The sequence below is a fragment of the Phaseolus vulgaris genome, chromosome 5 (genome assembly GCF_000499845.2).
Source record: "Phaseolus vulgaris cultivar G19833 chromosome 5, P. vulgaris v2.0, whole genome shotgun sequence".
Lineage (NCBI taxonomy): Eukaryota > Viridiplantae > Streptophyta > Magnoliopsida > Fabales > Fabaceae > Phaseolus > Phaseolus vulgaris.
In genome coordinates, this window is record NC_023755.2 from 1,242,939 (window position 1) to 1,267,074 (window position 24,136).

General features: G+C 28.8%; 5 protein-coding genes across 7 annotated transcripts in view; all 5 read right to left on the reverse strand.

Moving 5' to 3' along the window:
* LOC137834689 (ABC transporter C family member 12-like) overlaps positions 1-11,395 on the reverse strand; it is a 94,550-nt gene extending 83,155 nt beyond the window's left edge. The window contains exons 1-10 of one of the 2 annotated variants that reach the window (XM_068642823.1): positions 11,243-11,350; positions 10,962-11,062; positions 10,416-10,825; positions 9,942-10,120; positions 9,415-9,454; positions 8,631-8,787; positions 8,365-8,479; positions 8,192-8,272; positions 8,031-8,055; positions 7,725-7,781 (exon numbers count right to left, since the gene is read on the reverse strand). In XM_068642823.1, coding sequence (XP_068498924.1) covers positions 7,725-7,781; positions 8,031-8,055; positions 8,192-8,272; positions 8,365-8,479; positions 8,631-8,787; positions 9,415-9,454; positions 9,942-10,120; positions 10,416-10,748 — 987 coding nt within the window. In that variant the 5' untranslated portion in view covers positions 10,749-10,825; positions 10,962-11,062; positions 11,243-11,350. Of the gene's footprint in view, positions 1-7,724; positions 7,782-8,030; positions 8,056-8,191; positions 8,273-8,364; positions 8,480-8,630; positions 8,788-9,414; positions 9,455-9,941; positions 10,121-10,415; positions 10,826-10,961 lie in introns of both variants that reach the window. The other variant, XM_068642822.1, reaches the window with a different exon arrangement.
* LOC137834691 (WD repeat-containing protein 55-like) lies at positions 1,610-6,249 on the reverse strand. Of its 2 annotated transcripts, XM_068642828.1 has the most exons (16): positions 6,222-6,249; positions 5,991-6,100; positions 4,491-4,592; positions 4,362-4,394; positions 4,218-4,282; positions 4,040-4,127; positions 3,865-3,952; positions 3,508-3,614; positions 3,378-3,420; positions 3,231-3,281; positions 2,898-2,971; positions 2,697-2,748; positions 2,556-2,602; positions 2,371-2,441; positions 2,085-2,140; positions 1,610-1,926 (listed from the first exon to the last, which is right to left on the reverse strand). In XM_068642828.1, the coding sequence occupies exons 3-16, from the start codon at positions 4,583-4,585 to the stop codon at positions 1,882-1,884; spliced, it is 915 nt and encodes a 304-aa protein (XP_068498929.1). In that variant the 5' UTR covers positions 4,586-4,592; positions 5,991-6,100; positions 6,222-6,249; the 3' UTR covers positions 1,610-1,881. The 2 variants fall into 2 exon arrangements, with proteins under 2 accessions (XP_068498929.1, XP_068498930.1); XM_068642829.1 differs by lacking the exons at positions 5,991-6,100; positions 6,222-6,249 and having other exon boundaries at positions 4,036-4,127.
* A 3,434-nt stretch (positions 11,396-14,829) lies between the features above and the next one.
* Positions 14,830-17,305, reverse strand: LOC137834694 (immune-associated nucleotide-binding protein 9-like). Its single transcript, XM_068642833.1, has 6 exons — positions 17,247-17,305; positions 16,797-17,004; positions 15,977-16,245; positions 15,540-15,704; positions 15,321-15,455; positions 14,830-15,198 (listed from the first exon to the last, which is right to left on the reverse strand). Exons 2-6 carry the CDS (start codon positions 16,993-16,995, stop codon positions 14,959-14,961), a joined length of 1,008 nt encoding a protein of 335 aa, XP_068498934.1. The 5' UTR covers positions 16,996-17,004; positions 17,247-17,305; the 3' UTR covers positions 14,830-14,958.
* A 2,520-nt stretch (positions 17,306-19,825) lies between these two features.
* LOC137834695 (probable histone H2B.1) lies at positions 19,826-20,622 on the reverse strand. Its single transcript, XM_068642834.1, has one exon. It carries the CDS (start codon positions 20,516-20,518, stop codon positions 20,075-20,077), a length of 444 nt encoding a protein of 147 aa, XP_068498935.1. The 5' UTR covers positions 20,519-20,622; the 3' UTR covers positions 19,826-20,074.
* Positions 20,623-21,548: 926 nt separating this feature from the next.
* LOC137834693 (immune-associated nucleotide-binding protein 9-like) lies at positions 21,549-24,136 on the reverse strand. Its single transcript, XM_068642832.1, has 6 exons — positions 24,098-24,136; positions 23,649-23,871; positions 23,104-23,372; positions 22,288-22,452; positions 22,067-22,201; positions 21,549-21,954 (listed from the first exon to the last, which is right to left on the reverse strand). The coding sequence occupies exons 2-6, from the start codon at positions 23,848-23,850 to the stop codon at positions 21,709-21,711; spliced, it is 1,017 nt and encodes a 338-aa protein (XP_068498933.1). The 5' UTR covers positions 23,851-23,871; positions 24,098-24,136; the 3' UTR covers positions 21,549-21,708.

The following is a 24,136-nucleotide window of genomic DNA, read 5'->3' on the forward strand; positions in this document are numbered from 1 at the left end:
TTGTCTTACATAATACGACATAATTGTGATATTTGCAGATATACACATACACTACTAATTTCGTCAATTGACATGTTTAAAGTGTTAGAAACTGTTTTTTTTTTTCAAAACAGAATGAACTGTGATTTATCTTTTTTGAAAGCAGTTCCTTTAATACAATATGATTCATAAGTTAGTAATAAAAAATCTCGTTTACTATCACTATACGCTATCCATTATCAGCTTCACTCGTGTCACTTGTAATTCTTCTAAAGTGATAATAATAATTAAGATTAAAAAAAAAAAACAAAGTATATCAGTGTTAGCAGTGAATAATATAAACGAGTTGGAGATTTCCAAGGCTAACTACTTTTCTTTATGAACAAAATATTAAAATTAATGAATACAATTGGCATGTTTTACCAAACCCATCTAAAAATGTTATCAAAACTATAAAAAAATCTTGCACATGATACATTCTATTAAAATATCTTCATTTGCTAGAGTCTAATTTTTATAAAATACATTAAGAGTGAGTAATTATCTCTCAAGCTTAAAGATTGGAAATTTTCTCACTTAGAATGCTATGAAAGTCCTAAATACTATATTACAACTTAGTTTTTGAGTAGCAACACATAAGTATGATTTTCGCCAAATTCTTTAGGCTTCTTCTTCCTGCACCCCCACAATTTTGTAAATTCCAAAACTGATCTTCACCTTTTATTTAAAAAAATTAGAGTTTTTTAGGTTACCGGATTCATCAATCCGGGAGTGATTCGTGTTCTTTTTCAAATAAAGGGTGTTTCAAAAGCAACTTGTTGATTTCTGGATTGCTGAATCCGGAAGTCTAATTTTTGTTATGGATTGATGGATCTGGAAGATTACTGGATTCACCAATCCGGAAGATTACTGGATTCACCAATCTGGAAGATTACCGGATTCACCAATCCAGAAGATTACCGGATTCACCAATCCGGAATGCAAAAAAATAAATGCGGATTTCCTATTCTGTAAAATTACCGAATTGCATTGTCCGGAAGAAGAAAGAGTAGTGTGGGTCTTATGTGTATTTTGGAATTTTTTAAAAATAATAGGGATATTTTTGTCTTTGCATTACATTATGGGGTGCAGGAAGAAAAACGTAGGGGTGCAGGAAGAAACTGCCAATTCTTTATATGATCACTTACTTTCTTTTTTCCGAAGGTTGCTTGTTTCCATTCAGGTAGCTATTGCTGAGAAATGACCCAAAAAAAAGAAGAAGGAAAGTTTGATTCTTTATTTATCATTTCAAGCTTCATTTAATTCACAATCCTTTACTGAAGAAGTTTATTTAACAATTAGATTTAAAAACACATTTATTTGCTTTAATCTTTGAACTTTTTGTAAGGCCATAGCATTAATAACTCAATTCCAACATAGGAATTAATCTATTTACTATTTAATTTAAATTCCTTGAAACCACAACATCGTCCAAGCAATTTCTACTATTTCATCTTTTGGATCGTCTCATAATTGCACATCATTGTGTTTTTCTTATATCTGATAGTAATCAATATGTGCAATACTGCAATCATCATCAATATGTGTAATACATTACTCATCAATAAATTAACACATATGCATATCAATGTATAGAATCCAGGTAGAATTAACATATATAAGTATACAATACAATGATTAACAATAAACATATAAGTAGGTAGGTTCAAACATTATGATGCAAAATAATGCAAAAAAAAATATGAACAAACATAGATCTCTTTGGAAATTAACCAAATGTAACACGTTGTAAAGTAGGATCGTCTCAACACATTAAAAAATGTTCCATTTCATCATTGTTGTGTGTTTCTTGTATCTTGTAGTATGCTATCCAAATCCCATAGGTGTACATCGTTGTTGTTGTTATATGTTTCTTGTATCTGGTAGTATACTATCCAAATCCCATAGCTGCACAAAAGGATAATCGAGGTTTCTTCATTAAAATGTGATGAAGTCGGAGAAAACAAATGATGAGTTTACGACAATCACGATAATGACAACCTAGTATAAACATGAAAAGAGGAAAAGGTTCCAATAAATCTTAAGAAAGTGGAACAAAGGAGTACCTTTAACTTTTTATCATATGCGATGCTTCCAAGGAACTTTCTATCATGAGAGAATGCTACAATATCACAAAAAATCTAAGTGAAGCTTATAACAAGTTAGGAATATGAAAACATATGCTCAAGCACGAAAGAATGAGAGAGAAAACACACAAATCATGGATGAAGTCCCAAAATCACCTCATAACAAAAATTATCGAATCCATGCTAAGGACAAAAAACAATATTTTTCATATGCAAGCTGAACAAATCACATTAAATGCTAAGAGTGGAAGAGACTATATGTTACCAAGACACTCAACAAGATACCCTGAGTGTTCAGCTATTGGGTGGATGAAGTCGGGAAATATCCCGATCAAACTGAAAAAAAAAAAAACACCAATATAAATGAAACAAAGAACACAATAAATAAAAGATAGATTAAAGCAAAATTCTTAGAAGATGTATAATGCTCTCCAACAACAAAAGACTCACTTGATAATCCCATTCTCTGATCCTGTAATAATTCTATCTTCATCAAGCTAAAAATAAGATCAAAGAAAGTTTATTACAAAACTTTAGAATGATACAAAAAATCTCTGAAGCTGAAATATCTGTGTTATGTTGGTGATTCACCTTCAACATTGCATTAATAGGTTCAGTCGTGTTCACGAAGATACGACCATCACTGGAATTGAAACCAATTAGTTATAACATTAGTTGGAGATGTATAACAAGAAATTCAAGCTAAGGAAAACATCAAACTAATGTCACTCAGCCTCTCCTCCAAAAACAACATTTTGATAATCTAATTCTGACACATTCCACATCATATACCTAATATCTTTGAAGCAATTCCATGAATACAAACTGATTCCACGTCGTGATCCGCACACAAATGTCTCACCATTCTAGTCACCCCAGGAAAAAGATGTAAACATTAGTCATATGATATTTTAGAATATTTAGCCAAATTATAAGAGTCACGATAGAAATAAGAAAAAAAGGCTTTAAAAAGCAAGACATAACTATTCTCCCAAAGAGCAACAATACAAACATAAATGTATTCATTAAAATACCTTTTTAGTAACACTTATTCCAGAAATATTTAAAAAATTCCTACAAAAGCATAAAAATTCACTGCAAGTTCATGGGCCTTCACTTTGATACCTTCATTAAAACAATAGACATCAACTCATACCATTCGACTAGAGTTTGCACCTTTAAAAAAATCATGAAGGGTGATTAAAATTCATGAAATAAATAGAGAAGTAATGCTTTTAAAGGAACCAGAAAACAAAAGCACATTTAACTTACTGTATTTGTTAGAAGATTGCAAAGAGACAGAGTCCCGTCTCCACTAACAAAAGGAAAAAGTTTATGAAAAATAAAAAGTTAGACTATACCATTGATATTTTGAGACATGTGAGCTACATGAATTTGCTACCTTGTTGTCAAGATTTTCATTCTATCCGATGCAAAAGTCATGTCTGAAATGTAATTATCATGGGCATTAAAACATTTACAACAAGAACCTGTTCTGATATCCCAAACCTACAACAAGTAAGAGAAAGATATTGAGAAAATACTAATAGTCACCTTCAACAACCCTAAAAGATCAATATTGCAACTATATATCTTTAGTGGGTGACTTTTAAACAAAATAGCATTAAAAATATACATGTATGAAATAAAATAATCAATGGTAGAGTATTGAAATAAGGAATGGTGAGAAAGGGATTGTGGTGAAATGGATTTGATATGATAGAAATGAGTGAATATGTATGTAAAATATTATTAATACCTTTATAAAACCCTCATCATCTCCTGAGGCAAAGATAAACTCTGTCAAGTTCATCAATCTATTTATTGCAGTCCTATTTACTGAAGATCTATAAGATAACAAAAACAAAATAAAAATTCAAAAGCAAATCACAAGAAATTGAAATTGCAATAAATGTACTTTCTCACTCACTCACTCATGGGCATTATCAATTCGAGTAATCTTAGATCCGGTCTCCACATCCGTAGCCAGTATAGAACAATCTGCAGAAGCTGTGGAGAGCACTAAAAGACAAATATAAAAATAAACATTTTAAACTCAAACTCATCATCAAAAATCATACACAACATCCAAAATCAAATAAATTGCATTACCAAGTCCATAACAAAGGAATCGAGCAGCCCTGCAAGAGTCAGTGTGTGCATGAACCTTCCATTTCCTGAAATAATAAATAATAAAATAATATTAATAATTGCATGCAATAATCACACAAAAACAAAAAGGTTCAGAATATATACCTCACAGGGACACTGTCAGGACCAAAACGGTATCTGCAGCACATATATCCATTTCAATATAATAATTAATTATCATGAATGAAAAAAAATATAAATAATAAAAAATTGGTTAGGTATGAACGAACATACAGGTGAATGTCACCGTTAATTAGAGCCGTGGCGACAAGATTATCTGACGGATGAAAATCAACGTCAAATGGAATTTTCCCCAAATTTATCTCCATACTTCACCTATTCAGAAACTTGAAACTTGAGATTCACCCCTTTCAAGAAGAGGTACACAAAGGAAAGTTTAAGAATCTATCTTTCACAAAGTACATAGGGATGAACATATCCAATTACAACGGATCAGATCAATAATCACTCATATTTTACCATCATAAAATTTATTTATATATTATTAAATGTTTTCCGAATGGTTTGAGTCTAACCAGATCTATAAATAGGTGATGATTCTAAAAAAAAACACATTAAACTTAAGTGAAAAATATATCCAAACTTATTTTTTTGAGGAAAATATAAAAAATTAATATTTCAGAATTAAAATAATTTAGTCAATAATGAAATTAACACTATCACTTTTTTATAATAATATAAAAAATTAATTTAATACTTTATTATTTTGTAACAAAAAATTTCAGTTTTTGATAATAAATTACATATATCTATATCTATACATAATACAATTGAATGAAGGGACCACAAACAAAAAAATTATAACATTACCAAAAGAAGAAAAGGGATAGGTGGCTCACTACATTGAAGTCAAATAAGTTTGTTTTTTCTACTTTTTTTTTTTTTAAATAATCTTCTAACCCTATATGAACCGGAGTCCACGTAGATTTTAAAATATACTAATTTACATTAACTAAAACAATTACTTCATATTTTTACTCTTGTAATATTATCATATCCTTCTTTAAATATATATTTTTTTTATTTCAACTCCCTCATACTTTCTATTTCTTCAATATTAATTTAATGCTAAAAATATAAATTGTTGTTTAATAATTAAATAATATTTTAAATTCAGATAATTAATTTTTTAAGTGTGTGTTTTTGTCTAGATTCATTCTTCCTCTTCCTCTTTGTGTCTTAATTGCACATATTTGGAATGACTGAAATCGAAAATGGAAACAAATCTCTCCTTAGTAAATTGGAAAAATCCACATGAATGTCTTCATTTAAATATTCTAGTAAATTACCATTGTTTTTTTGGATTTAATGTCTCAAATACATCTTGACCCACTACTTGATTTTACCCTATGGAGTCACTTATTATATGACACCTTTTCCTAACTTCTTTTCCACGTAGAAGAAAAAAAATTTCACCATAATAACTATAGTTGGTCAAGGAGATGTTCAAATATATGAGTTTCAAGTTATACTAAATTCAAAACTCTCAAACATTTTCACTCTTATGTATTAAAATTAATTGAAGAAAATCTTAGAATGTGAATTTAAACTTGACCTCATCCTACAAAACCAACTTGTAAGTGAAAATTGTCGTCAATTATATAATTTAGGCATATCTCTTGTTGACGTGAAATCTTTACAACCATAATACACATGTTTGAGGCTATAAAAGAAGAGACAAAACTAGCCTGCAGTGGGATAATAAGGACTAACATTAATGATCCAATAAGTGAAGCAACCCCTAGTTGCTGGTATAGGAGAACCATGGCTACAGTGATACGGAATGGTGCTGACCATAGCCCATGAAGTTGTTGACATATTTGCTACAAAACAAATTAGCAATGAGGTTTATACCATGGCAGCATTTCACACTCCAAATCATACTGATATTAAAAGTTCAGCATATAAGTTGACTTGAATATTCAATCTAAGCAACAAAAGAACCTGCAATGCATTGGCATCTGTTGTAATCATATTCATAAGCTTCCCAGATGTGCACTTCTTTCTACCATCATTAGTTAGCCTCAAGGATTTTCTAAATATAGCAGCCACCTATAATTAGACAACTTCACATCATATAAACTGTGTTGGTAAATGAATTTGGATAAACCAGTTTATTGAGGGCTGAGTATATTGGATGAATAGGGTAGCTGGACTCTAAAGAGAAAGAAAAATCATACCAAAGTTGATCTAAGCCAAAAACCAACACGCATAACATTCTGAAAATACTGTGCTTCACAAAGAACACCAGCTGTCTGGAAAGAGTGAAGTATTTTTAATAAAAGTTTTCATGTTAGATATCATTATGCAACAGGTGAACCACTAGTTAGTTGTTTTCTTTGTGTTAGTAAATGCAATCAAAAGTATAAAATAGTTATATGACATTAAAAACAAATTCTATTCATTGTGAGAAAAACAAATATACTCCTCCATCATTCTTCTTGCATTAAAGGTACCAGGGAAGTTTAATCCTAGTTTTTGCCATGAGAATACAGAAAAAAACTAGAGTGGAAATATTCATTTTGGATATGAATTATTTGTATATGAAAATACAAACTAGCATGAGAAGGTAAGGGTGATTGCCCTTTGGTCTGAATGAATAGCCCACCACTTGATTATTCTGAGGCATGCTATAGAACACATACTAAACGAAGCTTTTCTGTTTTTGCCAAGATCTTTGGAAATTATGTGCTCATGCTGCTCATATACTGTAAAACCCTTAAAACATGTTTTACATTGGACCAAAACTCTTTAAGCTATAATAGACAGAAGCCATACCACTCCAACAAATATAGAGAAGGCGTAGATGTAACCAATCCAGGATGGATCTTCTCTTTGCATTGACTGTCATTCACAATAACAGTAAAAAGTGATGATGTAGCCAGAACAAGCCAGAAACATACTTGTAGAAATGAAATCAGAAGCATAACAACGAAATTATCATTTAAAAAGGTAAGACTGTGATTATAATTTATAACTAATGTTGATTCTTTAACATTACATGAATGGTCAAGATTGAAGTGACTTGGTAATGGCAATGTTTTATTTGCAATCAAATACCTCTGAACAAGGAAATTTGCAAGACAATACAATCCAAGTTTGAAATTGAACTCAATCTTCATGTTTTTTATTTATAAAGTTTTCATGTTGGACATCACTATGCAACTTGACATCTCAGCTAGACTGATATCCCAAGTAACAACAATCATCTGCCATTCAATCTTCATGTTTTACTGCTTAAGATGTTTCTATGTAGTAAAGGATGATATGATCTCAAAACAAGTAGGCATGTGAATTAACAAGTTTTAATTCTTGTGTTTGTGTCCATTCTTTTATTTATCATGTCTATATGTTGTTGGGTTTATCAATATATGATTGTGCTTCTCTGTGCCCTTTATTTTCCGTTCACATCAAATCTAATTTGGGTATAAGGAGAAATAAACTTACATCTAAGAGGTGATTCAGCAAAATAGGTCCCACAAACTGAGAAAGATCATTACCAATCTGCAAAGATCATTAAAAATTTCAAGTTCCAAATGTGTCAGTGCTATAAAACTGCATAATGTTATTATATATATGCCTTTTCATCTACAATTTTTTGCAAACTCTACAAAGAATCTAACTGTTTATACAAAGAAAGCATTTGTAAAAGATGCTCTAATGAGATTACTGGTTACTAGAAAATGTTTATTGATTCATTTGAACTTTGAAGCAATCAAGTTAAGCATCAAAACTGAGGGTCTAAATGTTCACCTTAAAGATGCCTCCCATCCAAAACCTGACCAAACATTGAAACCAAATCACATTAAAATACTAGAAAATAATATTGCTAAGCTCATCTGGTAGAGTCCAAATAAAGACTAAACAACTAATAAAAGGCAAAAAAGTATTATCAAAAAGCTGCATTTATGAACCTTTTCCCCAGGCTACTGTTCAATGCTCTTAAAAGACACGGGTTAGAGCTTTGAAATTCTGACTTCCAACAGTTTTGGAACCTGCATTAACCATAAACTAGTTTCAATTATGCATATAGGGTGTGAGAATTTCATAGAACCATATAGTAAGCATGGAGAAAAAGAATACAAACTTCTCAGTTAATGTCTCTGCTTCATCCCATTTGTCTAGCTTCCAAACATCCTTTTCAGTTACAGGTTTTCTGTAGCCTTGCTTCATGAGTGGAGTTATCCATCCAAAACTTATTCCTACACAGGATGCAGAAAACATGTTAGTTAATAGATTCACAAGGATAGAGACTACTTAGTTGCATAAAAGGAAAAAAAAACCAAAAAATACACTGCAACTTGTAGTCAGTCAAACAAATTGTCAAGCTAAGAAATTATTGATACTACTCACTAGAGAATACATTGGCTTGCCTCTCAGGGCAAACTTGATCTTCTCCACAACGAGGTTCATATTCACCATGGTCGGGTAGATCAGTGTGCATTGTCAAATGGCCAGAATAAGGAACCAAATTAGGAATGTAAACAAAAAGTAAGGCACCAAACAACACCTGCATCAGAAAAGTAGCCACAATAGGTTCATTGTGATGTATCTGATTTGCTTAGTGACAAACATGTAACCCTCTAATTGCTATTCCATCCCAATCTGCATTAACTTACAAGTTGCTACTTGTATACCATGCTACTGTAGGATCACAAGAACAAACCACTCTGAATCTGAGAGGAAGTGCCTCATGTTTTCTTAAGAGATATTAGTATCAATATTCATCTTTTTTTTATAAAAATTTTCATGTTAGGCATTACTAAGCAATTTGACATCTCAGCTAGGCTGACACATCAAGTAACAACAATCATATACCATCACATGAAAAAAGTATTATTAAAGAAAAGAAAAAAAAATAAGGGGACTAGACCAAACCCCATATGTTAACAAAAACGATACATAGGTAGATATCATATTTCATCTTAAAATCATTTAGTATGAAGTGAAGTATCCCACATATACATAAAACCATTTGGCATTATTGGCCTAGGTTGGCAACTATGCAATGAATATCAACATGGTAGCCAGTTTTAATAAACCAACAGACTTCCTAATATTGCAGTCTAGAAATGAAATCACTGTACATTGTGGAGATTGTTTTGATCTTTATTAATGGAGGAAATCGGGAATTTACCTGGCAGATGACACTGCTAATGTACAGAAACAGAGCAGATCTGAAAAATTGAAATCAAAGCTTAATTATCTTGCTGCATATACAAGAACGAAGTACTTTTTTTCTTTCCACTGATTCATTTCATTGAGATGTCCAAAATTCATTTCCTCTTGCATTAATTTCCTATCCTAATCATGACACACTGAAGGTAATGAACTTTTTGTACAAACAACTGACATTTTTATTTGCTTTGAAAAATATAAATGAAACTATCGTTTGCTAATTCAAAAATTCAATTGACTTTCCATGCATACTAATCTCAAACTGGTAACCCTACATTCATTATATTCCAGATTCTGTCAGTACACTGAACAAGCTTATTAACATACATTTCAGTTGGTATGTTCATCACATATTAAAGTAAAATATTACAGGAAAAAAATGTGCTACCAAAGCAATAAAAGCTTACTTCTTAGACAGTATGAAATAGAATGCATTATTGTCCTAGAAGTGAAAAGACAAGGTATTAGGCTTAATTGAAAGCTAACCTGCTGCAGTAATCTCTCACTGATAGAAGAAGGTTAACCGCCACAATATCTGCCACCAAAAGATATAAAACTCCACAGCGCACTAACCATCTAAATTTTCTGATATAAACCTTCGTTTCCAAGAAGATGAGAATTATCATTGAGCTCCAAGTAAGTGTTTCAACAACCAGTGCCGCTATCTGCAAAACCACAAAAGAAAAAAGCAGTTAAAATTGCACATTCCAACCAAATTGTGCAATTTTTTATTGCAGTATGACATCTTAACTCCCAGGTATCAAACAGAAGCCATCATCAAACAAATATCAACTTTGAATGATGGAACAGTGTGAATTGAAGCAAAGGAATCTCATTTGTTATTTGAGGTGTCAGCCTAACTTAAATATCAACTTACATAGTAACAGGAAAGTTTTTATATAAAAAAAAGCAAAAGAATCTCATTGGAGTATAGTATGCAACTATGCATGATACACCCACCTCAAAAGGAGCGAAGCCTGTTTCCCCACTGAGGTTGAAAGCTGAATTTCCAGTAAACAACCTCAACAAAGGTTGAGCAGCACAATAAGCAGCCAACACTCCCAGAAGATAATTATAGTAATTTGATCTCAAACAAAACCTCTGAACCTTAGCATTGCAAGTGATAAGCCATATCCGATACAAGCACAGGCCTATAAGAACCAAATTGGAAATGGAGATAACAAGAGTGTTGATTGCACAAGGTGTATAGGATCCAAAAGCACCATCCACTGCTTTATCCCAAATGCTGTTTTGTGCTGGCTGGCAGTACCAATTCAATGGTTCAAACCCCATCTTTTGCTCACTCTTCCAACACAAACCTTCCACAGAATTCACCAATAATGCTCTAAGATCTCTTTTTCAAGTAGTAGCTGCAACATCAAACCAAAACACCATCCCATCAGAACAAGAAAAACAAAGTGGGGTGGCAAAATAAATGAGAAGAAACACCACTCTCTGCTTAACGATAAAAAACTTCAAACACAACAATGTGACTGTGACTCCCACCTTTTCGGTTCACACCATAAAACCAACTTGAGCCAAAGCTACACTTTACAATGTTAGTGTTAAAGCTGCATGAAGACCCCTCTTAAACTTTTCTACCTAAACTGAAAACAAGGAAAATTATATTATCAGTGAGGTTAGTTTCTGACCCAATTCACACACAGTACTGTGAACAGGATTCATGTGTGACCCAGTTCACAATTTCACTAGCAAGACCAATCTCTGGCTTAAGTTTGAGAAACTGTGACAGAAAAAACACTGAAAACAAGGAAACTAAATGGTACCAAAAAGTGACAGTTACAAAAAGAAAGTGAAGGTTGAAAAGAAGTGAGAGCACAATGGTGGGGTGGTATGAGAAGACATATATGGATTATACCATTTGACTTATTGTTGTATGACAAACATTATTTGATACTTTATAGATAACATAATGTTTTAGATTTAGTGAGTGATGAATATACGTTTAGTACAGGTCTGTGATACACGACAGAAAACAACGTTGAAAGGTTGAACAAAAATCTGAATGAGACAAACATTGTTCCATATGAAAACTCATTGCTAACGTCACGGCTTACGGGTTAAATCTCATACCTTAGTTAACCAAAATGAAAATAAAGATTCTCTGGTTTCAGTATAGTTTTTTGATAACATTTTACCAAGTTATGAAAATTGATAAAAAAAATTATTATGTGTTCAATAATGAGTTTTAACGTGGGACCAAATCCACGACCTCAATGACGTCAATGGCTAGTGCCCGTGAGTGGCCACTGAGACTCCAAAGAGAAACATTGAGAACTTAATTCTTAAAATATTGAAGTTCTTAAAATATGAGACTTCATCATACAAGTCTTGAAAAAATCTTTAAAATGATACAAATTGTATTGAAAATGTGTTGTTAACATCGCTTATTGTTATAATATATATGATTTCTCATAGTTTGTCATTTACCTCACCCTTGAAAATTCACTTCATACCCACCAAATGTGAAACCATACAAGGAAAACCAATTTTGTGGTTTTTGAAAAGCCAAAGTAATTTGTGTTGCATTTATGGTGAGATACCTTTTTTTTTGGTGATGGTTGGATGAGTAAGAAAAGTAATTACCATCTATTAAGTAAATAACTAATTGATAATTTTTTTTTTCATGTACTTAATATGAAAATTATGAAAATAAATCATTTTATATATGAAATTATTGTTAGTTTTTAAAAAAAAAATTTAAAATTCGTATTTTTTTTGAATGAAAATTAATTTTATATTATAATACATAGGAGAAGAAAAAAATATAGTTAATCTATAATTAATCGAATAAATGATGTTATAGAAAACTAATTAAGTTAAAGTAAAATAGTTACCATCAATTAAATTGTATGATAATAATTATCCTAATTTTATATAGAGAAAGATCTCCACAAAGTTGTGAAAATATTCACATGTGATGCCTATGCACGACACTAGGTCGGCAATGGATTGAATATTTTATTAACGTATGTTTGAAATAAATAAATAAATGAATATGTCGTTTACTATTTTATTAACTCATTTCTAAATAATGGATATATAATCATGTGTTTAATGAATATTTTAAATATTAATAATTGTATGTGTCTTTTTATTATTGAATTATGAGAAATAATAGATAGTTTATCAATTTTATAAATAAATAATTATGATAAAATTCAATAAAAAATTATTAGCTAAAAACTCGCATTGCCGATTTGTTACATAAACTTTCAAGAATATCAATTACATAAGCCATTTTAAGCAACTACTGACTTATTTATTAAAAAAAATGCTAATGTTTTTAACGTCATTCCCCACGTAGAGGTTATTAAAGTAGTACATAAATATGAAAAATAGGATGTTTTCCTTGTGAAATGAATTAATTAATATGAATAAATAAAAATAATTATATAAAATGCTATTTTATGGTGAAAAACTTTTTATAAAAAATATTAATAAAAAGAAATTAATAATGTAAAAAACATATAAAAATGTATAAGATTTGTCATTAAATAATAGTTATTGTATAAATAAAATATGAAAAGGTAACTTTAGTAAATTATTAGCTATTTTAAAATGTAGTAATTATTCTACTAAATAATTTGGAAGGCTTTAATGATTTCAAAAATTATTTATTTAAATAATGAGATAAAAGAGTAGAGACACCTGTTTATCTTATATTTTACACTAACCATAATTGTTTTTAATCTTTTACCCTCAATAGTTCTGATGTTCTGCAGTGCTAACAGAAAACGAGATAGGAAGGAAAAGAAGAAAACTAAAAATATTTATAATGGAGAATTTTTAATAAGATTTTATTGATTTGAAAAAAAAAGATAAATATTAAAAAAATTATTACTTATGTGACATTAATTTTATTTTTTCAGAATAAAAAATATTCATCTAAACTAAAAACACTGATTCTTTAGTTGAACTGAACAAATTTTCAAATAAAATTCAATTAAAACATAATAATTAAATAAAAGAAATACATATTAAAAAAAACGTAATTTAAAAGTTTTTGTTCTTAGAACAAAACTAAGTATATGCCTGTGTAACATTGTGGAGACCGTAAAATAATGCTAAGGAAGTTTCTTGAAAAGAAACTTTATACACCAAAACATAATATTTATGCTGAGTTTTACAACATTATTTGTAGTTACAGTGAAATGTTTTAATAATTTTTTTTTCAAAATAAAATAATAATAATAATAAATATATAGTAAAAAATAAATTAATTTTTTTATTATAATCTAGATATTTTTAATTATCAAAATTTACATCAATTAAAAAAATCATAAAATATAAATGGATACAAATTTAAATCTAGACTTTATAAAATTGAAATAAATTTAAAGTGGATTTCTTAATAATATCATAATAATTTAAAATATATTTTATCGATAAAAAATCATATTGTGTTATATAAGTTGACTGAATACAAACAATATTTTTATTTTTTACATATTTATCATTTTTATTTTCAATTTTCCCTTACTTTTCTTCTTTATTAAATAAAGGTTACTAAAGAAAGAAAAAACTATGATAATACTAGATCTATTATTTAAATTTTTGAAGAAATTTGTATTTCTAAGTTGATATGGTTTAGTCGGTGAATTATCACTCAAGAAACACTAAAGTTGTGAGTTATAATTTTTTTTATCAGCAAAAAAATAATAATAATAGAGATATTTTAGGAGTACATCAACCCTTATATAGAAAACATAGATGCTTGACCTATGACTTGAGAGAGATTAAAATTATTCTTTATTCTCTAGAGGGAGAGTAACTTTCAAGTGGCAAGAGGTCACCCAAGCGCTAATATGTGATGTTGGGGCATGAGGTTTTGAAATATGTGAGACCAATATGGTATGGTTGCTTAAGTGTTGATGGCAATGTGATTGATGTTCTATAAGTTATTAGATTCTATGATAAGTAGCAGAACTCAAGCTTTGAGATGCTCAAGATTTTGGATGATGCTCCAGCAACAAATGAACATTTGAGTAAGAGAAATGTTATATCAATTCTTTGTCCTCTGTAATTGATAACCGGTGTAAAATTGCTCAAGCAAAGAAGTATTTATTTGTGTAAGAAAGCTAGGATGTTCAAGCAAAAATAACTCACTTAAACGTTGTGTCTCTAGTAGCAAGATGATTTGTTGGTTTATGCAAGATGTTTTTTACATAGGTTGATAATTTTAAATGCACGTGTGTATAGAGACAAAAGTTTCAAATAGAATTTTAGGGAGTCAAATATATTTTAATATACATTTTTTCAAATAATTTTTTTTTACAATATAAGAGTAAGAGAGGAGAAAAATAAGAAATTGAAACATATTTTAAAGTAATATAGAAAATACAATTATGTATTTATCTTTAATTCAAATACAATTTAGTTACATAACAATGCTTTGGTATATACTTATGACATTATAGAGAAGTATTATAGAATACAAATACTTAATCACAATAGAAATTAATGTTTGAAGATGCTATAATCAAAGAATGGCACAAGGTGGTTTTGGTGTCACACCCCCAAAAGGAAAAGGAAGGAATATGTTAAAAGGAAAAGGAAGGCCACGAGGTTGATTCCCTAATTTTTCTCTTAATCTCTCAATTTCTTCATTTGATTGAATTTGAATTAACTTATAATTTTCTTCTGCCTTTTTCCTTGCAAGTCTCTCTTCTTCCAATATTTTCCAAAGATTTGCAGTTTCTTCCTTCATCTTTAACTCCACCTGTATATTAAAATAAAATTATTTAAAAAAACAAATAAATTTGTTAATATTAAAAGATATTTAGTGATGGATTTTAGCAACTAAAATAAAATGGTCATAAATTGCTACAAGATGATATGTACCATGTTAGTCATTCGTTTTAACTCATCTTCATATTTTTGTTGCATTTGCATTTTAATTTCCATCATTTCTGCTTTTGTGTATCCTTTGAGAGAGTCAACTGTTTTTTGTTGGTCATCCCTCAGTTTTGCTTTTTCCTATGGAATCAAGTCACCAATTCATTGTTATTATATACATAGTCTCAATATATTTAATAACTATTTTCAAGTTTATAATTTCACCTTCAATTGCATAAACAATTCATTGGTAAATGGTTGTCCACCATTATGTGATATAACCATGTTCACAAGATTCAGAAGTTCTTCAACTTGTTGTGATTGCTTTTCTTTATCTTTAGTCTTATTATCAAAAAGCACTTTTCGATTACCACATAGAATCAAAATATCCTACACAAATGTTACAATTCAATCAAAGTCAACAAAAATTTAAAACGTGATATATAAATATTTATTTGAGATATTTAGACAACTAATATTTGTAGTAAGAATGAGATTGAATAAGAGGTGTTTAGTTAAATATGAAAATAAAATTAAAATTTCAAAAGAGGTAAGAAATATAATAATGATAAAAACCTTACTAGGTATTTTATTTTTTGTCTTGAGAATTATGAGAATGAATATAGTAGATATTGACAGAAATAATAATGATAAAAAAAAACCTTCAGAGGTTGTGGACACTCAAAACCTATATAACCCTCAAGTGTTTCCTCGTTTTCTTCTAGCTCGTCTCCTCCAGTGAAGACAACAATCATGTAGTCAACAATTTTGTGACCAAATAATGCTTGCAAGGCAAGAAAAGTAGCTTGTTCCTCTTCTGAAAAACGAGTTTTAATAGAAAAAACCATAAGAATGGCATGAATCCCATCCTTAGCCATATCAATACATTTAACTATTTCCTTTCCAACTGAATGAGTTCCATCGAAAAGTCCTGCAAAACATATTACAATTTAGATTTATCATTCATGAAGGTATAATTTATTTATTTGTAATCTCTATAATTCTTGGATTTTGATATATGTAATGTCTTCTCTTTCTTTATTCCTTATAGTAAAATTATGTAACGTAGAATAAAAACAAAGAAAAACAACCAATTTTATAGGATTCAAAATATAAATCATCATAGATTTTAAGTAAATAAAAATAAATTTCTTTATACTCAAAGAAACAACAATTTTCTAAGGATTCAAAACAAAAAGGCACCATATTTTCCAACCCATATTTTCCAAATACATAAAAATAGATTTCTTTATATTTGTAGGGATAAGAAAATACATAAACTAAATTAAAGTGATAAGAAAATAAAAAATTAATAGAACAAAATATATAATTGTTTATTTTACGTGAAACTTGAAACACATTTAGTACTTATAAATTTTTCAAGTGAAGAGATAACAAAGATGAAATAATCACACTCATTTAAAATTAAATTAAATATATGATAAATAATCATTTAAGGCATAAAAATATATTGTATTATACCTGGAGTATCAATAACATTAATAATTGGTTTATCTTTAGTTCTCTGTAATTCACAAACACGTGTTACACCAGATGAACTTGTCTTTGATTTGAAAGTTCTTCTTCCAAGAATACTATTTCCTGTTGCACTCTTGCCATTACCAGTACGTCCAACTAAAACTAGGGTTTTAACTTCATTAGAGGAGAAAGTTTTATCCATCGCACAACTCTGCAAGGAAAAGATATCTTCAATAAAATAAATCTATGTACAATATAATGACAAATAATATGATGAAAAATTTCCATAAAAAATAAATTTTGAAATAAAAAGTAGAGATCTTGATTAACAATTGTATTAAATTAAACAACACTATATATTAATAATTTATTATAAAGATACAAATGATATGCATGATGTATACTATGTTTATGACAAGCATAAGAAAAAATGAGTAAGATTAGATATAGTACATGTTATATCTCAACTTTTCAATTATATGATTATTTGATTTTTTTTCCTAACATTGAAAACATTTTTATAGAAAGAAATTATGCTTGCTTGAAATAACAAGAAATCCTAGCATATAACAAACCATTTAAAGTGTGTTTAAGAGTAAGAAGAAAATAATATACCTAAACAAAAGACTTGGGAAAAGAATAATGAAATTTGAAGTTGAGTTCAAATGAAACAAAATAGTGAATTATAAGTTCTCCACCTCTTGAAATACTTGGAAGTTAGAAAATTACCTAAATAAAAGAAAAATAGCTAAGATTCATAAAAAATAAAGTTTTTAAAACATGAAAAAATTCACATGTAACTTTTTCCAAGTCCCATTTTTTTATATATACTTTTCTTGAAAAATTTATTAGGATTGTTATTTTCATAACGCAAATTTACGTTAAAAACACAAACATTATATATATTTGATATTTATTTACCAACCAAAAATTATATTCTCAATTAAGTTAAAAAACACATATTTATAAATAAAAAATAAATGATATATCATTATTAATAAAATAACATAAAATAATCAAACAAGAAGTTAGGAACATCCACCAAATAATGATAATTATAAATAAGATAAAATAATTAAATCAAATGAAGTTAGAGACATCCTATTAAACACAGATAATTATAAATAACACAAAATAATTAAACAAGATGAAATTATAAACACTCTATAAAGTAAAAATAATTATAAAACAAGAGAAATTAAATAAGATGATATTAGAAACTCTTACAAAATTTATAAAAACACTTAACTTTTATTATTTACAACCTATCCTCTGAATATTTTTAATAATTATATACAAAAAGTGATATGTAAACAAATTGGATCAAGCCCATTTGTATCACTCTTTTTGGTCAAAGAAAATAAGAGAAAAACAAACAAAAATTCAACATAAATTACTATTTATTATGATATGGTAAGCTTTATTGCATTTGATAACTATAATGGAATTTTCTCATTCTCTTCTTTGTAAATTATTTTAGTGTATTGTGTAAGGCAAAATAACTGTTTTTTTTTGTGTTTAAGGTTTAAGTTCTTTTGTCTTTTGTGTTATGTCAACCTTGTCAATAGTTGTCTTTTCCTTCATTTCTTTGTTGTTGTCCAAATCTAAGGAAAAAGAGGAAAGTAAGGTGAGTTATCTTCTTCTTCCATTCTAGGATTAGGGTATTGTTGTTTAGGGTTTAGGGGTATTAAATAAATTTTAGTTTAATTTTTTTTTTTATTCATCCTTTGTATTACTTCCTATTTTTATTACTTCTCTTTGGTAATTTTTAGTCTCCATTTCTTTATGATTCTTTCTTCATTTGCTTACCATTATTTTAACACCTTGTTTCCTATATGTAGAATTTGTAATTTGGAGTTAAAAAATGGATTTAAAAAATAACATAAATTAGAGTTATATAGAAAATGTTATAAGGAAAACAAATTTTCTAATTTTGTTTTGAAATTGAAACCTTAATTAGTTGTTTTAAAATTTTGATGAACTTTATTTGTATAAAGAAGTGATATGCAAGTCATTGATTATACATATATATAAATTATTTGTGATTGCATATGATGATGACACTAAAGTATCTAAATAATTATTTTAAAAAAACTATACATTTTATATTAGATTAATCTTTATAAATAATGGTTAAAAAAATAAATCTATCTTTTTTATAAATAAATATACATTCATTCCTGGATTCATTGCTGGATAATCATAACACAAAACATGATATGCATACAAACTTTACCACTAAAGCATGAGAGAAACCATTAAAAAAGGAATACAAACAACTTGAGGAATCAACAAATTAAATGCAAAATCTTGCAAACAGCATCTCAATTAGTTCATCAAATTTCCAAGTTCATTCCAAGAACAGCATCTCAATTAGTTCATCAAATTTTCAAGTTCATTCCAATAACAGCATCTCAATTAGTTCATCAAATTTTTAAATTCATTCCAAGAACAGCATCTCAATTAGTTCATCAAATTTCCAAGTTCATTCCAAAAACAGCATCTCAATTAGTTCATCAAATTTTCAAGTTCATTCCAAGAACATCTCAATTAGTACATCAAATTTCCAAGTTCATTCCAAGAACAGCATCTCAATTAGTTCTTCAAATTTCCAAGTTCATTCCAAAAACATCTCAATTAGTACATCAAATTTCCAAATTCATTCCAAGAACAGCATCTCAAATAGTTCATCAAATGTCCAAGTTCATTCCAATAAAATAATAAATCAATGTTCAATGGAGGATCAACTTAAACACATTCAGCATTTCCAAGGGGCCAAAGCTAGCTTTCAATGATATCCCTAAAGGTTTAAAAAAAATAATAATCAAAAAGCTCTTAAAAACATTCATTCAGATTGATCAAATGACTTCAACAAAATTAAAGTTAATACATTTTAATCACTGTAGTTTCAAAAATTTAATTTAGATCTCAAACCCCAACAACAGTTCAACCCAAAAACAGCTTTCAAAATGGGGTCCAAACATATAACCAAAGCTAATAAAGAATTTATCTACGCTACCAAGATAGAGAACTTGAAGAACAATCTTCAAAAGATTATTTTGCACATAAACACAAGGAGTCATAGATTTCTGAAAATATAATACTCACCCATTACACAAATTCCATGTACTTTTCCAAACAGAATAAAACCCTACCACACACCTTCCTTACACAATATCAACCTAATACTATTTCTTCAATTAAAAATGTATCTACCAATGCAATCTAACAATAGGCCTAACAGATACATGGAAAACCCTGGAAGCAAGAAGTTACTTAGTTCAAGAGCTGGTGAATTTGGTAACTGCCTTGGTTCCTTCTGAGACAGCATGTTTGGCCAATTCTCCGGGCAGCACAAGCCTGACCGCGGTCTGAATTTCCCTTGAAGTGATGGTGGGCTTCTTGTTGTAGCGGGCAAGTCTAGAAGATTCTTGGGCAAGCTTCTCGAAAATGTCGTTGATAAAACTGTTCATGATACCCATGGCCTTGCTTGAGATGCCAATGTCAGGGTGAACCTGCTTCAGAACCTTGAAGATGTAGATCTTGTATGTCTCCACGTTCTTCTTGTTCCTCTTCTTCTTCTTGTCAGCGCTGGCTCCTCCCTCCTTCGGGAGCTTCTTTCCAGCCTTCGGCTTCTTCTCCGCCGGAGCCTTGTCTGCCACCGTGGACTTCTTCTCCTCCGCGGGCTTCTTCTCCGCCGGCTTCTTCTCTGCCTTTGGTGCCATGGCCAATTGAGAATTGAGCACTCTGGAGAAAACTAGAGTTACGAATTGGGAATTGAAACGATCGAAACTGTAACAGGTAAATTGTTGAAAACTTCAATGAAAAGAGCTTGCAGAGATTACTAATATATATAGAAAGCTTCTCGCGTTCTCATTGGTTAAAGGGGTTTGGCGCGGATCGATGACGTGGCTGTCCTATAATCTGTGCGCAAGTAAAAACATTGACGGACAGGATTGATTAGAATTGAATCCAATGGATGCAGATTGATGAGTTCGCTCGCGATTAAACACTGATAAATGAACGGTTGAGATGCTTTTCTGATTTCATCAAGATGCATTTACGTTTTATAGAATATTAAATAAAGTTCACAGGATATACCTATTCCAATCTGGGATAACTTCAAACCACACCTCATTCCAAACACACAGTTTTGTCAACTTGATAATATTTGAACTTATAGTAAAAACTTGAAACAAAACACAAAATATAAAATTAAAATTACCATTAACATGAAAGCCAAGTGAAAGAAAAAAAAGTCACATGACCTAAATAAAATAAAAAAACATTGTAAATATTGCATATGATCGAAACAGTGTATAACTTATATTTGACCGAGATGCTCTAAAGTGTTTAGTTGAGTAGTCTTCAACAACTAGATCGACTGCATATCGTCAACTCAAAGCAAAAGTCTCTTAAATATAGATTTTGTAGAGAATTCATACGTAATGTAGGAATTAGCAGTGATATTTGTGCTAATTTAAGCTCATAACGAGGATCCAATGTATCTTTATAAATAGATTGATCAACGTCAAGTTAGGGTACGTATTTTATAGTATTTATTATCTTCAATTATCGAATACAGAATAACAAATACTAACTTGAGTTTTGAAAAAATCTTTTATAGATACCATTTTGTCCTTGAGTACTGAATATCGAAAATCGTTAAGAGCCTACATCAAAAAGACCAAAATTCATACATTGAAAAATATGTGACATTCCTGATTCATAAAAAAAACAAATATGAAATTAAAATAAAAAAAGAAAAACAACTATGATAATGAAAGAATTGTTACAAAATAACAAATTTAATTCAAAGACAATCTAGTTAGACAACAATCCTTGGCATATGTTTACAACATTTAGAAACATTTCATATATTTACACAATTTGAAAATGTTTGAAGATGATATGATCAAAGAATGTGACAAAGAGGTTGAAGTGGTCTTCGTCTCTCAGAGAATATATTCAATAGGTTAAGTGGAAAAGGAAGTGAAGTTCTTCTATTTGCTTCCACCAAATCTTGTTTGAGTCTACCAATTTCACCATTTGATTTCATTTTATAGGACTTATAATTTTCTTCAATCTTAAGTCTAGCAACTCTCTCTTCTTCCAATATTTTCTTAAGAATTGCATTTTGTTCTTTCAACTTTAATTCAACCTATATATCGAAACAAAATTATTATTTTAAAGAGCAAATCAGCAAATTTAGGTTTAAAATTGTAATATAAAAACCAAATGTATGAAAAGAATAATATAAAGATAACATTTACCATATCAGTCATTCTTTTGATCTCTTCATCATATTTTTGTTGTAATTGTATTTTAATTCTTGATATTTCTGCTTCTGAATATCCTTCTACTGAGTCAAATGATTTTTGTTGGTTTTCTTGCATTTTTGCATTCTCCTGCACAAATGAGTGTTAAATTCATTGTTAATTATAAATAATATATTCCAAAATATTTTTTCAAAAAATGTATAAAAATTGTTTACCTTTAATTCCTTGAATAATTCATTAGTAAAGGGTTTTCCACCATTATGTGATATAACCATGTTCACAATGCTGAGAAGTTGTTGAACTTGTCTTAATTGTTTTTCTTTATCTTTAGTATTATTATCAAAAAGCACTTTCCGATTGTCACATAGAATCAAAATATCCTACACACCAATATTAAAATCAAGAATAATAGAAAATCTAATTGCATTAAAATACACAGTAAAAAAAATCATTAAATAACAATCAAATTAAATAATAATAATATTTAGAGATAAAAAAAAATTAATTACTATATTAACTTAATTATATACTAATTTATAGACTACAAAATTATTAGTACTTAAAGTGGATTTTATTATTAATAAAAATTTATAAAATGATTTCTAAATTATTATCTAATACCAAAAAATTTAGTAACTAATATTTTAGATTCTAAATTAGTTTCTAAAAGACTAATAGAGACTAATTTAAAATATTAAGTAGTTAGTAATTAAAACTTTAGTATTAGATACCACTTTAGAAACTACGTTAATTTTTTTTATTAATAATAAAAACTACATTAGATACCAATATATTTTTTTTTTACTTTATGAAATAATCTCTAATTTAGTCTATAGTAACTAATATTTTGGTATCTAAAACTAGCTATTATTTTATGAGTTTCTTGTACTGATAGTGAATTAAAATATATAACATTAGTAAGCAATTCTTTTATAATATGAAAAATCTTATACTTAGTAAACATATATATTTTATTAATGAGTAAACTTTTAATCATATTATTGTTATAAAATTATCTAATAATAACACACCTTAAGAGGTTGTGGACACTCGTAACCTAAATAATCTTCAAGGGTTTCTTCATTCTCTTCTAGTACATCTCCTCCAGTGAAGACAACAATCATATAATCTACAATTTTGTGTCCAAATAATGCTTGCAAAGCAAGAAAAGTAGCATATTCTTCTTCAGAAAAACGAGTTCTTACTGAAAATACCATAAGAATAGCATGGATTCCATCCTTAGCCATTTCAATACATTTCACTATTTCTTTACTAGCTGAATGAGTCCCATCATAAAGTCCTACAAAAAATGGTAAGATGTATATAATTAAATATTTTTTATGTTTAAATATATTTCTAATCTCTAAATAATTATTACAATTTTCAAATAAAATGAAATACACAATCATATACATTACTAGAAAATAATTAAATAGAACCCAATTTTAGAGATAAAAAATAATTAGTTGTTATATTGACTAAATTTTATAGATTAAAAAAATACTGATATCTAAATTAGTTTATATTATTGATAAATAGATTTTGTTAATAAGAATTAAAGGTTATTATATTTTACCTGGGGTATCAATAACATTAATAAGTGGTCCATTTCTTATAATAGTTCTCTGCAACTCACAAATACGTGTTACACCAGCAGCACCAGCCTTTGATTTGAAAATCCTTCTTCCAAGAATACTATTTCCTAAAGCACTTTTACCATTACCAGTGCGACCAACTAAGACTAGGGTTTTAACTTCTGAGGATGAAATTTCTCTCATCTTAATAAACTCAAGTTACAACTGCAAGGAAAATATACCTTGGATAAATTTGTTGCAATAGAATAAAAAAATGTGAATATGATGCAAATAATATGTTAAACATTTATGAGAAAAGGTTTGAATAAGAAATTCTTAATCAACAAATGTGTTAAATTATATAACATGATGATGCAGTTAGTAATTTATTATAAACACATAAATGCTATGCATAAGAGAACATGATCAATAATATAAAAAAATATAATACATGTTGTATATTTCTCAAGCTTTAAGTGTATGATTATTT

Coding starts and splice junctions, on each gene's coding strand:
- LOC137834693 (XM_068642832.1), bottom strand. CDS start 23,850: ATGAGAGAAATTTCATCCTCAGAAGTTAAAACCCTAGTCTTAGTTGGT. Junction 23,373..23,648: donor TAATGTTATTGATACCCCAG/GTAAAATATAAT, acceptor CATTTTTTGTAG/GACTTTATGATGGGACTCAT. Junction 22,453..23,103: donor AGTGTCCACAACCTCTTAAG/GTGTGTTATTAT, acceptor ATTGGTGTGTAG/GATATTTTGATTCTATGTGA.
- LOC137834694 (XM_068642833.1), bottom strand. CDS start 16,995: ATGGATAAAACTTTCTCCTCTAATGAAGTTAAAACCCTAGTTTTAGTT. Junction 15,705..15,976: donor AGTGTCCACAACCTCTGAAG/GTTTTTTTTTAT, acceptor ACATTTGTGTAG/GATATTTTGATTCTATGTGG. Junction 15,199..15,320: donor TAAAACGAATGACTAACATG/GTACATATCATC, acceptor TTTAATATACAG/GTGGAGTTAAAGATGAAGGA.
- LOC137834691 (XM_068642828.1), bottom strand. CDS start 4,585: ATGGAGATAAATTTGGGGAAAATTCCATTTGACGTTGATTTTCATCCG. Junction 2,749..2,897: donor AATTGCTTCAAAGATATTAG/GTATATGATGTG, acceptor TTTCAATTCCAG/TGATGGTCGTATCTTCGTGA. Junction 2,141..2,370: donor GTATCTTGTTGAGTGTCTTG/GTAACATATAGT, acceptor GTGATATTGTAG/CATTCTCTCATGATAGAAAG.
- LOC137834695 (XM_068642834.1), bottom strand. CDS start 20,518: ATGGCACCAAAGGCAGAGAAGAAGCCGGCGGAGAAGAAGCCCGCGGAG.